Raw genomic sequence first — 15,167 nt, forward strand, 5'->3', positions numbered from 1 at the left:
TTAACTGCATAACACATGGATAGATAACACTGATTTTTCTATCTAATTTTTTCCTTCTTTTCTCTTTAGTCACTTACTGGGTTTAACACAGACAGGTAACCGTAATGCAAGATATGTGAAGAGAAGACAATTTTATATTTGTGGGGCATAAAAATTCATGTTCTAGGAGAGGACTGCTATTAGTGATAATTTCATCAAGGCAACATAATAGCATTCATTGATACCTAATGCAAGCTGAATTTGAAGTGGCAATTTAATGCAATGCATCAAGCATCCAATAAAATTCTCCATTAATTCAAATTAGCTTAGCAAATATCTTCATTTCTTAAAACATGGAGTTTACTGGCATCATTAAACTTTCAAAGGTTCACCTCTTTCAAACGTAAAAATAGTTGATAATTCAAGAAACAATAAAATTAGCTAAATTAAAATATATTAAAATACAAGAAATCATACCATGGAAGTTCTCTGTAATTGTGTAGTGGCCATCTTCTGATATTTTCTTTAATTCAACCTTGTGACAGAAATAGGAGCTTTAACTTCAGATCTTATTTTTATCTCTAATCTGGTTCACTACATGTAAAGTCAAAAGTTTTATGGGAATAAATAATGGGACTCTTTTTTTACTTAGAATCTCTGAAAACAGAGGTTCACTTTGCTATAAAATTAAATAAATTGTTAATTCTAAGCCACTTAACTAGCAAGCCTGACACAAAAAAGGGTTATTAAGAAAGCTCTTTAAAAGTCTTTTTTTTTTAAAGGGATTATTAAGAAAGCGTTTTAAAAGAGCACTTTTTTTTTTCTTAAAGTACAGTCTACTATTTCCTTCACTTCGCGGTATTCAAACATTGATAACAATGCACAGGTAGGTAATGAAAAACTGCCCCACCCAAATCCTTTAAAATAATCTTTTAATTTTTGTTTTAAATTTGTAGTTTCAAAATGACCAAATCACATAACTTTGCTTCCCTGAACTTGAGCATGGCTCTGGATATAACATATCGTCCTACCCTGTGGAACAATGATAAAACAGCAATAAAACATATTTTAGATTTTTTGGACTGATTCAGATTTCTCATTTCTTTGATATAAGTTTTGAGGGTTTTTTTTTTTTGGTCCCAATTTCATTTTTCTTAACCAGTAAATTCATCTAGAAGAATTCACAGAAGAGTCTATTTACCGTAACCATTTACATTTATCCTAATAAGGCCTGGACTGGATGCCAGAGTTCTCCTAATCTCAAGAAACTCTGTGAAAAATAAACAGGTATACATTTTCTCCCTCCCCTAAATGTTTCACCACTAAGATCTTAAGAAATTTAAAAGTAGATGGGAAGTAACGGAGAAAGGCATTATAAAGCAAAAGACGAAAACAATGAAAAACGAAAATGAAACAAATATGTATTACGTATCTTCTGAGAGTCCGGCCGCCAGCAACTATGAGACGGGAAAGAAACGGCACGCGCTCCGTCTGTCGCGCATGCGCCTTCCTTCAACGGTCGCCTGCGCAGGCGAGACAGTAGATTTTGACCCCAGAGTCTTAACCTTTCCCGCCAAGAGCAGCGCAAGGCGTGCTGGGAAACCCGAGAGCATGTAGGTTTCCTTTTCAGTTCAGTTCAGTCGCTCAGTCGTGTCTGACTCTTTGCGACCCCATGAATCACAGCACGCCAGGCCTCCCTGTCCATCACCAACTCCCGGAGTTCACTCAAACTCATGTCCATCGAGTCGGTGATGCCATCCAGCCATCTCATTCTCTGTCGTCCCCTTCTCCTGCCCCCAATCCCTCCCAGCATCAGAGTCTTTTCCAGTGAGTCAACTCGTTGCATGAGGTGGCCAAAGCATTGGAGTTTCAGCTTTAGCATCAGTCCTTCCAATGAACATCCAGGATTGATCTCCTTTAGATCAATCTGGTTGGATCTCCTTGCAGTCCAAGGGACTCTCAAGAGTCTTCTCCAACACCACAGTTCAAAAGCATCAAGTCTTCGGCGGTCAGCTTTCTTCACAGTCCAACTCTCACATCCATACATGACCACTGTGGTTTCCTTCTCAGGCTTCGCAAAAGCCACGTGCCCGCGGGGAAGGTTCATTGTGTGTGCTAAGCACTCCCGATGTACATAACCATCTTAACAGTGAACAAAGTGTTCTCAACAGCCGTTTAGTTAATCATATTAATTTCTGATTGTTTTCACACTTTTGATTTTGTTACGGGATCTACGGGATATTGCGTGCCTTCCCATCTTACAGTCTGCTGTGTCTTCAGGAAACAGTCGCTCTAGCAGTCTCCTTCCTAGATATTTCTACTTTGCTGTGTCTGTGCTGTGGAAACGGTGATAGCTTGAGTGTAATTAATGTCTCATTTAGAAGCAAAATAATACTCAGAACTGGTAGGTAGTTAAAGATTGTCTAGTAATACAAACTTAGCTTGCAGATTGTTATATATCCAAGTAGTGTCAATAGTGTAGACATATATTAGTAATTCTTAGTCTTTGGTAGGTACCTGCCTTGCCAGTTAGAAAACAGCCACCCTAGATATGGAAAGATTTTCTCGCAGTCAATTCAGAGAGGAATGAAGACTAGAATTCTGTTTTCATGGTCAAAAATAGTGAAAATCCCCTGGTCTAATTATTTGGCTTTTTATTTCCCTTACACTTAATGTTTTGTAAAAAATTAAACAGAAGCCTCACTTAAATGAAGTTGGGAGATCAGAATGGAGAGTTCTCATGCCCTGAGAGACAGCAGAGGTCAATAGGAAGAAGGACTTCTCTTCTTTCCTTACACGGATTCAGCCAATGAAAAATCATACTCTTTGTTTACCGTGGCCTTCCCAACTTCCGGTTTCTCTCTGTAAAAGCATTCTCCTCCCTGTGCTACTGAGGGACTTGCACGTGGCTGGCCCCTGGTTGCAAACCATTGGAATTGCAATTTTCTGCTGATCCCAAATAAACCCATCTTTGCTGGAATCTGGAAGTGTGTTTCAGGTCAACAGTTTACAAAGAGCTTTCACATTCATTACCTCATCTTTCTCTTACTTTATGTTGCTTCTTCCAAGAATTTTGTGAGGATAACACAAGTATTACTCTATTTTAGGGTAAAATTGGTTTCCTGAGATAAGCTCACAAGTAATTTCAGTGCTGTCAGATGGGCAGTCACTAGACCATCTAATGATGACATATTAACTTTATGACACAGTGCATGCGTGCTAAGTCGCTTCAGTTGTGTCTGACTTTGTGCAACCCTATGGACTGTAGCCTGACAGGCTCCTCTGTCCATGGGATTCTCCAGGTAAGATTACTGGAGTGGGTTGCTGTGCCTTTCTCCAGGGGATCTTCTCCACCCAGGGATTGAACCTGAGTCTCACATCTCCTGCACTGACAGGCAGGTTCTATACCACTAGCACCACATGGAAAGCCCTATGATACAGTGCTTCATATTAAATTTATTTTTGAGTCATTAACAACTATACAAAAAAAAAAAGAACATGTGAAAAAGTGAATAGCTCATCTGTGAATGATAGAATCATAATAATGCTGTAGGGGAGGAATAATTTCTCCTCTACCTTGTTAGAGTCTCTGGCTGAGCCTATGAATTAACCTGACAGAAGGCAGATTAACAGCAGAAAACATACAAGTTTTCTCGGCATACACACCGAGGAAACCAGAGTTGAAAGAGACACGTGTACTCCAATGTTCATTGCAGCACTGTTTATTATAGCCAGGACATGGAAGCAACCTAGATGTCCATCCGCAGACGAATGGATAAGAAAGCTGTGGTACATTTACACAATGGAGTACTACTCAGCAATTAAAAAGAATACATTTGAATTAGTTCTAATGAGGTGGATGAAACTGGAGCCTATTATACAGAGTGAAGTAATCCAGAAAGAAAAACACCAATACAGTATGCTGCTGTTGCTGCGTCACTTCAGTCGTGTCCGACTCTGTGTGACCCCATAGACAGAAGCCCACCAGGGTGCCCCGTCCCTGGGATTCTCCAGGCAAGAACACTGGAGTGGGTTGCCATTTCCTTCTCCAATGTGTGAAAGTGAAAAGTGAAAGTGAAGTCGCTCAGTCGTGTCCAACCCTTAGCAACCCCACGGACTGCAGCCTACCAGGCTCCTCCATCCATGGGATTTTCTAGGCAAGAGTACTGGAGTGGCTTGCCATTGCCTTCTCCGCCAATACAGTATACTAACACATATATGGAATATAGCAAGAGGATAACGATAACCCTGTATACGAGACAACAGGAGAGACACGGATGTGTGGAGCAGTCTTTTGGACTCTGTGGGAGAGGGCGAGGGTGGGATAGAAAAAAAAAACACACACAAGTTTTAATTACATGTTTTTTACAGGTACATGGAATTCTTCACAAGAAAAGTGAGGACCCAAAGAAGCAGAGTTGAATGCTTATATATTGAATTGGCAAGTAGTAAAATTGCGAAAATGTGACTAGACAAAGGGAAGCAGTGCATTGGGATAGTTAAATAAGTGGAGAAGTGACTAGGAAGGTGAGGGTTAGTTAAAGTTTGTACAGATTTATCTCAGCATGTCCTTGATAAAGAATGTTTCTTTCCTTCTGGTAGAGAAAGGACATCTTTCACATGGGAATTTGATCTCCTGCTTTTAAGAAAAAGAAGGAAGATCAGAATGTCCTTTGTGCAGTCACTGTTTTTCAAATGCCTTTAACTCAAAATAGTCAATACACCAGAATGGCACATTTAGGGTTGGCACATTGAACTCCTTCAATGCAATATCTAACTACTGGTTTAACCAACTGTATCAATGACTCTGTTTTGAGGATGAGAGTGGAGAAATGGGTGGTGTTGGTGCAAGAGATCTAAAATATCAACTACCATAATAATAAGCATATAGATACCATTTAAAATTGATAAGTAAAAAATAGCAATACAAATCTATCAGAAGGTAAATACTAGAAGAAACAACTAAAATAATTATCATTGATGTAAAACTATTCAGTCAGTTCAGTTCAGTCACTCAGTTGTGTCTGACTCTTTATGATCCCATGGACTGCAGCACCCCAGGCTTCCCTGTCCATCACCAACTCCTGGAGCGTACTCAGACTAATGTCCATTGAGTTAGTGATGCCATCCAACCATCTCATCCTCTGTTGTCCCTTTCTCTTCCTGCCTTTAATCTTTCCCAGTATCAGGGTCTTTTCCAATGAGTCAGTTCTTCGGATCAGGTTGCCAAAATACTGGAGTTTCAGCTTCAGCATCAGCCCTTCCAATAAATATTTAGGACTGATTTCCTTTAGGATTGACTGGTTTGATTTTGCAGTCTAAGGGACTTTCAAGAGTCTTCTCCAACACCACAGATCAAAAGCATCAATTCTTCGGCGCTCAGCTTTCTTTATGGTCCAACTCTCACATCCATACTGGATGTGACTACTGGAAAAACCATAGCTTTGACTAGGCAGACCTTTGTGGGCAAAGTAATGTCTCTGCTTTTTAATATACTGTCTAGGTTGGTCATAGCTTTTCTTCCAAGTAGTAAGTGTCTTTTAATTTCATGACTGCAGTCACCATCTGCACTGATTTTGGAGCCCCCCTAAAATAAAGTCTGTCACTGTTTCCATTGTTTCCCCATCTGTTTGCCATGAAGTGATGGGACTGGATGCCTTAGTTTTTTGAATGCTGAATTTTAAGCCAATTTTTTCACTCTCCTCTTTCACTTTCATCAAAAGGCTCTTGATAAAACTATTGATAAAACTGAGCCTGAAGTGAGACTCTTGATAAATCTATTACTGCTTTTTAAAATGTTGATTGAGACTAAGAAGTTCAGCTTTTACAGATATTCACCATAAAACAAACAATCTTCAACTATGCATAGTGTTAATTGTAGTACCATTTTGCATATGCCTCTGAATTGTTTAATAATAGCTGCTAGGTACTCGAGGGAACATAGCATTTTTACTGTCTAGAAATTGATAAATTCTTAATTATATTACACAAGCACTGCAAACATACACATATCTATATTTTACTGATCAATTTTTATACAATTTATTTGCTATTTGAAATTGTTAGGGAAGGAAAACTTTTCCTTTACCCTCTTAGTCTAATACTTGGGGTCTAAAAATTAAACTGACAACAATCTGGCAATAGAAAAAAAAAACAACCCACAGATTTAATTATATATATTTGTATGGGAATTCATAAAGAAATGTGATTCAAGGATGTGGTTAGAATGTAAAGTTCCTATGCCATCTTAATAGGGGATAGAGAGTGACAGAGGGGAACTTATGGGAGAACAAATGACTTACAGGTAAATATAAACAAACCCTTAGGAGAATGGATATGTTAGTTTTATGACAATGTTTGCTTAGGTGAGTTCTTATCCAGGTGCTGACTTATATTGACTTTTTCTCTTTGGACAAGTTTGTGTTCTGTCTTCTTGTTTAAGCTCTCCTATTGTACATAAGTACTTTTTTGAAGTCTTTTTAGTACCTTTTACTCTGTTTTTGTTTTTTGCATTTTTGTGTCTTTTCTAGAAGGGAGGTGATTTTGCTGTTTAAAATAGATAGTGCTAGTTGTGTTCGATGTTCCTAAAAACGAGAAAGTTGTCATATGCCTTAAAGAGGAAATACAAGTGTTAGATAAGATTTGTCTAGGCATGAGTTATAGTGCTTCTGGCTGAAAATTCAATATTAATGAATCAACAAATTATATTAAATAAGGTGTCTTTAAGCAGAATCATACATAGAAGAAGGTCATGTATCAATCAGTTGATTAAAATGCTGTGACCAGGATCTTATAGGAAACTAACCCTGCATTTCCCTTAAAAACAATAATTCAGTATTTGATAATTCCTTGTTCATGATATTATTTGCTGATCACTACTAAAAATTAATGAGAATTGACTGTTATACACTTATAGGGTTCAGAACACACTACCCAAAATATGGCATTTTGATATATTGAATGTTTTAAGCTGAAGGAATTCAAAGAATGTCAAGTGCGGAATTCCTGTCCCTTTCCCCCTGAAACAGTTCATAGAAACAGCAGATGCTGGAAGGATTCTCTGTCACCCCCTCCCCTTTCTGAAGCAGGTCATAAGACCCTCATGTAAGTGGTGCCCTCCCTATACCTGGAAGAAAGGAGCAGCCTTATCTTCAAGACAAGGGATACTCCTGAATGTTTCTGAACTTAGCAGAACTTGCTGAGTTTCCCCCAGTTCACCACCCCTTAGCTTATTCTTTTTTGTCCTACTACATTTTTCCAGGACTTTCCACTCTCCATCAAACCTAGTACAAAAACACCCAAGTTTAACCGTTTCTTCCAGTCTTTAAATCCTTTTGAAGGCTCCCATGTCAAATAAACTTAAATTTGTATGCTTTTTCTTGTTTATCTGCCTTTTGTCAATCCAATTTACAGGGCTCTGGCTGGAGAAACTAGGAAGATAGTAGGGGGAAATATCCCCCCTTCCTACAATACTTGCTGATTTTTGAGCCATGTGAATATAAAGTGTGTGTTAGTCACTCAGTCGTGTCCGACTCTTTGTGACCCTGTGGACTGTAGCCCACTAGGCTATACCCTCTGTCCATGGGATTCTCCAGGCAAGAATACTGGAGTGGGTAGCTATGCCCTTCTTCAAGGAATCTTCCCGACCCAGGGATAGAACCTGGGTCTCCTGCATTACTGGCAGATTCTTTACCATCTGAGCCACCAGGGAAGCCCCATGTGAATGTATTAGCTCTACTAAACATTAATTTAGGTTTTGAATAATGGATTCTTTAAATTTTGAACAGGAGTTCTAAAATAGCTTCTCAAAGTGTTGGAGTTCATTACTGTGAAGGAACTAGGGCATATTTTTACTTCTAACACTTACAATGTGCCACTCATTCTTCTGTATTCATTTATTCTTTCTTTCAACAAATAGTGACTGACTACTTGAAGGCAGGTACTATGCTAGGGTCTAGGTACAAAGTGTCATGATTTCTGCCCTCCTTGACCTTACAATCTAATGAAGGAGAGAGATGTTATGTGAATAAACATACATCAGTTCAGTTCAGTTCAGTTGCTCAGTCGTGTCCGACTCTTTGCGACCCCATCAATCGCAGCATGCCAGGCCTCCCTGTCCATCACCAACTCCCGAAGTCTACCCAAACTCATGTCCATTGAGTCGGTGATGCCATCCAGCCATCTCATCCTCTGTCGTCCCCTTCTCCTCCTGCCACCAATCCCTCCCAGGATCAGGGTCTTTTCCAATGAGTCAACTCTTCGCACGAGGTGGCCAAAGTATTGGAGTTTCAGCTTCAGCATCAGTCCTTCCAGTGAATATTCAGGACTGATTTCCTTTAGGATGAACTGGTTGGATCTCCATGCAGTCCAAGGGACACTCAAGAGTCTTCTCCAACACCACAGTTCAAAAGCATCAATTCAAAACACCACAGTTCAAAAGCATCAAAAGCAAGGAGAGATAAGAAATCCTTCCTCAGCGATCAATGCAAGGAAATAGAGGAAAACAACAGAGTGGGAAAGACTAGAGATCTCTTCAAGAAAATTATAGATACCAAGGGAACATTTCGTGCAAAGATGGGCTCGATAAAGGACAGAAATGGACCTAACAGAAGCAGAAGATATTAAGAAGAGGTGCCAAGAATACACAGAAGAACTGTACAGAAAAGATCTTCATGACCCAGATAATCACGATGGTGTGATCACTCACCTAGAGCCAGACATCCTGGAATGTGAAGTCAAGTGGGCCTTAGAAAGCATCACTATGAACAAAGCTAGTGGAGGTGATGGAATTCCAGTTGAGATGTTTCAAATCCTGAAAGATGATGCTGTGAAAGTGCTGCACTCAATATGCCAGCAAATTTGGAAAACTCAGCAGTGGCCACAGGATTGGAAAAGGTCAGTTTTCATTCCAATCCCAAAGAAAGGCAATGCCAAAGAATGCTCAAACTACCGCACAATTGCACTCACCTCACACGCTAGTAAAGTCATGCTCAAAATTCTCCAAGCCAGGCTTCAGCAATACGTGAACCGTGAACTTCCAGATGTTCAAGCTGGTTTTAGAAAAGGCAGAGGAACCAGAGATCAAATAGCCAACATCCGCTGGATCATCGAAAATGCAAGAGAGCTCCAGAAAACCTCTATTTCTGCTTTATTGACTATGCCAAAGCCTTTGATTGTGTGGATCACAATAAACTGTGGAAAATTCTGAAAGAGATGGGAATATCAGACCACCTGACCTGCCTTTTGAGAAACATACATCAATATATACATAATTACAGTTTGATGTAAGTGTTACAGCAGAAAAACACTGAATTCAATGAGAAAGTCAAGAGCAGAGAAGCTTAATTTAGACAGGAAGGAGGGTCATGGACCATCTCTCCAAGGAAATGTCTTTTGAGTTACAACCAGAAAAGGGGTATGGAGAAGTATTTTGGGCAGAGAAAATAATACTTGCAAAGGCCCTAAAGTAGAAAGTGCTTCAGAAACTGAAGGCCACTATGATAAAAGCATAGCAAATATATATAACTGTCTCCAGATGAGAAAAGAAAGCCAGGATATGCAGAATTGAATAGTCCGCATTAAGAAATTTGTGCCTCCTTTCAGGTGTAATGGGAGATATTAAATGATTACAATTGGAAACGATATTATCTAATTTGTATGTTCAAAGGCTCACTCTGGCTGGTAGGAGGATGAACTGAATGTTGGTAGTGGGGTGGAAGGCATCAGCAAAGATACTATTCATCTTGAATAGTTGTATCACTTAACGGCTGCTTTTTTTTTGTTTTTAAAGATAGACATGTAAGTTACAGTGTAAACGTGTATATGAAGCATCGACAAGACTCTCATCTAGAGAAGAGTAAGAAGAGGATAATTCTTTTCAAATAAATAATGTCTGTCTTCATATTTTTCTTATACTTTTAAAAATAATTTTTATTTATTTTTGGCTGTGCTGAATCTTCACTGCCGTACGGGCTTTTCTCTAGTTGCATGAGTGGGGGCTACTCTTCCTTGTGGTGTGCCAGCTTCTTATTGTGGTGGCTTCTCTTGTCGCAGAGCATGGCTCTCTGCAGGGGATTCAGTGGTTGTAGCACACGGGCTCAGTAGTTCTGATTTCTGGGCTCTACAGTGCAGCTCAGTAGTTGTGGCACATGGGGTTTCTTGCTCCGTGGCATGTGGGATCATCCTGAACTAGGGATCGAACCCACGTTTCCTGCATTGGCAGGTGGATTCTTTACCACTGAGCCACTGGGAAGCCCCTTTCTTATATGTTTTTAATGGCATTGTTCAGTGGATTCCTAATTCTGGAATGTTTAAATCCTCTTGTTTCTTTACCTTTATTATCCATTTAACTCCTAGATGTGCTCTTTGTTCTCAATTTGTTTCTAAATTTTTCCTTTTTTCACAGTTACCAAATTTGTCCAGGGTTTTATCACCATAGGCTTCCTTCATAGCTCAGTTGGTAAAGAATCCATCTGCAATGCGGGAGACCCCGGTTTGATTCCTGGGTTGGGAAGATCCCCTGGAGAAGGGATAGGCTACCCACTACAGTATTCTTGGGCTTTCCTTATGGTTTCCGTTGTGGCTCAGCTGGTAAAGAATCCGCCTGCAGTGCAGGAGACCTGGGTTTGATCTCTGGATTGGTAAGATCCCCTGGAGAAGGGAAAGGCTGCCCAATGCAGTATTCTGGCCTGGAGAATTCCAAGGACAGTCCATGGAGACGCAAAGAGTTGGAGTCGACTGAGTCAGTTTCACTTTCACTTTTATCACCACACGTGTATACTTACTATAGTATTTTCTAGCTACTATCCTTTTTATTTTCTTCAAATCACCCTATATACAACTCCCAGCATATTTTTCTTTAATTTCTTTTTTGATTTGAACTTTATTTTGTGTAAACTTTTTATTTTTTAAAAAGGCTCTTTATTTTTGTAAGTTTAAAATTACTTATGGATGAAAATTCCCCTTTGTGTTAGACATACAAAGATTTTTGTTATATATTTCATTATTCTACTTACTAGTTCAGAGGCTCTTCACCTGGGATCCACAGATTCCTAAAGGATCTATGGATAGAATTCAGAAAATCTGTGGATTTTAATGGGGAAAAAAATGATACCTTTATTTTCAGTAATCTCTAACTGAAAGCATTTCCCTTCAATTCTGAACATAGTCCATAAACCACAGTAATAATAATACTTGTAATTCTGTCACCAAAAGAAAACTCAGGTTTTTTTCAGATACCTTCAAATATCATTTATATTTGTCACTATTTCAAAATTGAGATAGTCATGGGCTCTTGTTATTTAATGCATTTTAAAAGAAGCATGTTTATTTCTATAGCACAAATTTATATTCAAAAATTTTAATAACTATATTTTAATGTAATCAGTATCCTTTGTAATCCTATGAATTTTATTTTAAGGATTTAAAAACATTTTTCTGAGAAGGTAGCCATAGGTTTAATCACTGACAAAGATTAAGAACCTTTGTTTTTGTTCCATTTACAGTGCTTGAAAAATTGTGAGCAAAATAAAAATTTAAAAATACTCAAAGAAAATATTTATTTACTTATTTGTCTGGGCAAGGTCTTACTTGTGGCATGTGGGACCTAGTTTCCTGACCAGAGACCGAACCCAGGCCCCCTATATTGGGAGCTCAGAGTCTTAGCCACTGGATCACCAGGGAAGTGCTGTCAACTAAATACTTTTTAACTACAATGTTTTTCTACAGTTTTGATGATAGTCATATGTTACTACCATGTTTTTATAGTGAGCAATTCTTGTCCTTTAAAGTGTACTTTGTGACAAGGGAACCAAAGATAGTGAAATTAATTAAGTTCAGTTTAAGATATACTGATGGCATCATCCCATCCATTTTTCACATCATAGACATGAACTTAGACAATTTAAAGTTCCTGCTACCTCTTCAGAAACTGTCTTTTAATCTAGAGCAGGTGTGAGGAATATCAATCTGAATTAGATAAAATATGAACAATACATCATTTTAAAGAAATGCAGTTTGTTTATTTATTCAGGTTGACTTTTTGCCCCCAAAAGGTACTGGCCAAATTGCTAATGACTAGGTAAAAATACTTTGAATCAGTATATTATTGTTGATCAATAATTCCTACAAAGTGCTTGAAAATAGATTGTCTACTTAGCATTTGTCTTCTTTGAAATCACTGATTTTAAAATATTGACTGAATCCTTTCATGTGCAAAGACACAATCTCAGGACATTAATAATCTAATAGTTTCTTCCATAAAGTTGCCATAGCACATCACCAGCATATTACAATTTATATTCTCATAACAGATTATAATAGTTACTTAAGAACAAAAGAGAATGGTATGTGGTAATGATACAGAGTTGAAAAGCTATATATTTATTAAGCATCTATATGCCATCAAGTTTCAACAGCATATTATGGAACTTCAAAGGACAAATAAGAGAGTGATAAACATGACAGATTGTCTCAGTTGACTAACCTTCATACAATTATATCTATTGCACATTATTAATTTACTTAGCAAACTTTTCCCTAAGATCTGCAAAGCTAAAAAGAGTAGATGAATCAAACTATATTTTCTGTTAGTACAGTAAATATATATTGATCATATCACACTCATTTTTACTGTTACAGCAGGTAAAATTAAATTGTGAGAAAGTGTTTCTTTTTTCTTGAATTGTTATAAAACAAGGCGGTCCTCTAGATTTCTGGGTAAGAAGGATAACTAGCAATCCCACAGTGATTTCCACTATTTCTTGCCATTCGTATATATCCTCGGTCACCAAAGTTGAGGCCCCAGCTTTAGAAAAAGAAGTAACACAAAATTACAAATGAATATAATAAAATTGCATTATCAATTTTCAATCTTAGACTGCTTTTCTCCTAAAGTGATTATATAAGAGAACCTATAAAGCAAAATTAGAACAACATAATATATAATAATTTCCCCAGTGCTTTCAGGCAATTTTCAAAGGATGGTTTGATACATTTTAATGCTATATTGATGAACAGATTAATACCTAATTTAATACCTAGGAAAATAATATGTTTCATCACAAACCTATAAATTCTCCTGCTTCTGAAGAGAATGAGTTTTATTATATTTTCCAAGGCCCCATCTTGAAGTACTTTTGTATAATAGGATCTCAGGTGATGATTTCCTATCAAACTTCAATTTCTTCAGTGTCATGTAGAAATATTTTGAGAGATCATTAGGGAAAAGGCACAGGATAGGGGTTTTCTAAAAGGGTAGCTCTCAAACACCTTTTGGAAGTGGAGTAAAGACACGTTCACAGTTAAAGCCGTAAAAAAAATGGAATATGCTACCATGGGAGGAGATGAGCTCCCTGGCACTGGAAGTGTTCAATCAGAGGCTTACATAACTTGTTAGAGATGTTGCTAGAGGGGGAATTTCTGGGTCAGATGAGGGTTAGAGGAGATCAATGGTTCATGACTTTAACATTTCACAGACTTTAAGAATTTCAAAAACTTTTGCAGATTGACATAAAGTTACCAGTTTTTAAATTAGCAAGTACTAGACATTAAAATGGAGAAGGCAATAGCACCCCACTCCAGTATTCTTGCCTGGGAAATCCCATGGACGGAAGAGCCTGGTGGGCTGCAGTCCATGGGGTCGCTAGGAGTCGGACACGACTGAGGGACTTCACTTTCACTTTTCACTTTCACACATTGGAGAAGGAAATGGCAACCCACTCCAGTGTTCTTGCCTGGAGAATCCCAGGGATGGAGGAACCTGGTGGGCTGCCGTCTATGGGGTCGCACAGAGTCGGACACGACTGATGCAACTTAGCAGCAGCAGCAGCACCAGCAGACATTAAAAAGAAAAACTATTATCACCATCATATTATAAAAGAAAGGAAATTTTAACACCAAAAGCAAAACTTAAGGGGACATAATCTCTAATCTAAGGATAGTCCCTTTGAATCAAATAAATTTAGATTTATGAAAGATTCACCAAAATATTTTTTTCTCCCTTTTTCACATACTAGTGAAAAAATTGACAAAATCCTTGCAAGAGAAATGACTTGTGAGGTTCTTTATTATTCTGAGATTTTATAATTATATAATTATAATTATACAGATAATTATAATGTGAGGCAGGATTCATACTCTGTATGAACTGTGCTATAACTAGCATACAAATAACAGCATAAAATACTGTGATTTTATTTGAAGAGCAGCAAGAAACTCAGTTGAAAGGAAAATTAAACGTCCTTAGGAAACCAGTGGGAAAAGAAGATAGAAAGTTGGTTTGGGGCCATGTTGTACAGAGCATAGAACAGCAGACTGAGGAACTTGTTTAACTCCCTAGGCAAAGGGAAGTTGCTGCAAATTTTTGCTCAGGACTCAAAGGAAGGTTGTGTTTTTACCTGCAGTGGAGAAACTAAGACATGCTGGCTTATTGGAAAAAGACAAGTGGCATAATTTAAAGTAGCTGTTCTTCAGTTCAGTTCAGTTCAGTTCAGTCGCTCAGTCGTGTCCGACTCTCCGCGACCCCATGAATCACAGCACACCAGGCCTCCCTGTCCATCACCAACTCCCGAGTTGTTCTTCAATAGGCCTTAAATGTTCTATGTATCAGCCATTCACTGGACAATCTTCAGGTATTATTTCTCTCTCTCTCGTACCATTTAACACAGTTGTCTACTCTCACCCCAGGTTTCCCTTGTGACTCAGCTGGTAAAGAATCCGCCTGCAATGCAGGAGACCTGGGTTCGATTCCTGGGTTGGGAAGAACCCCTGGAAGGAAAAGGCTACCCACTCTAGTATTCTAGCCTGGAGAATTCCATTGACTGTATAGTCCATGGGGTCACAAAGAGTAGGACACAACTGTGCTTTTCACCTTCACTACTCTCACCTCACTTCCCTCTTGGCTTTAAAATACTACTGTATCCTGATTTTCTCTTCTCTCTCTGATCACTCTTTCTTAAACTCTCTTATGGACTTTTTTTTTTTTTTTTGCCTCACCACAGGCTTCTCTGGTGGCTCAGTGGATCTGCCTGCCAAAGCAGGAGATGCAGCAGACACAGGTTTGATCCCTGGGTCAGGAAGATCCTCTGCAGTAGAAAATGGCAACCCACTCCAGTATTCTTGCTTGTGAAATCTCACGGACAGAGGAGCCTGGAGAGCTACAGTCCAAAGGGCCCCAAAGAGTCGGACAC

The 15,167-nt window shown here is 38.5% G+C and overlaps 2 protein-coding genes across 5 annotated transcripts in view; both read right to left on the reverse strand.

Moving 5' to 3' along the window:
* Positions 1-11,833, reverse strand: part of HORMAD1 (HORMA domain containing 1) — a 31,770-nt gene extending 19,937 nt beyond the window's left edge. For all 4 annotated transcript variants that reach the window (XM_055402543.2, XM_088835732.1, XM_088835734.1 and 1 more), the window contains exon 1: positions 457-11,833. In XM_055402543.2, the coding sequence (XP_055258518.1) occupies positions 457-489 (33 nt within the window). In that variant the 5' untranslated portion in view covers positions 490-11,833. The remainder of the gene's footprint in view (positions 1-456) is intronic.
* Positions 11,834-12,339: 506 nt separating this feature from the next.
* Positions 12,340-15,167, reverse strand: part of CTSS (cathepsin S) — a 28,083-nt gene continuing 25,255 nt past the window's right edge. Inside the window, exon 8 of the mRNA XM_055402544.2 lies at positions 12,340-12,784. Within this exon, the coding sequence (XP_055258519.1) occupies positions 12,685-12,784 (100 nt within the window). The 3' untranslated portion in view covers positions 12,340-12,684. The remainder of the gene's footprint in view (positions 12,785-15,167) is intronic.

The sequence above is a fragment of the Moschus berezovskii genome, chromosome 4 (assembly GCF_049115385.1).
Source record: "Moschus berezovskii isolate FMDL1 chromosome 4, NW_MosBer_1.0, whole genome shotgun sequence".
Taxonomy (NCBI): domain Eukaryota; kingdom Metazoa; phylum Chordata; class Mammalia; order Artiodactyla; family Moschidae; genus Moschus; species Moschus berezovskii.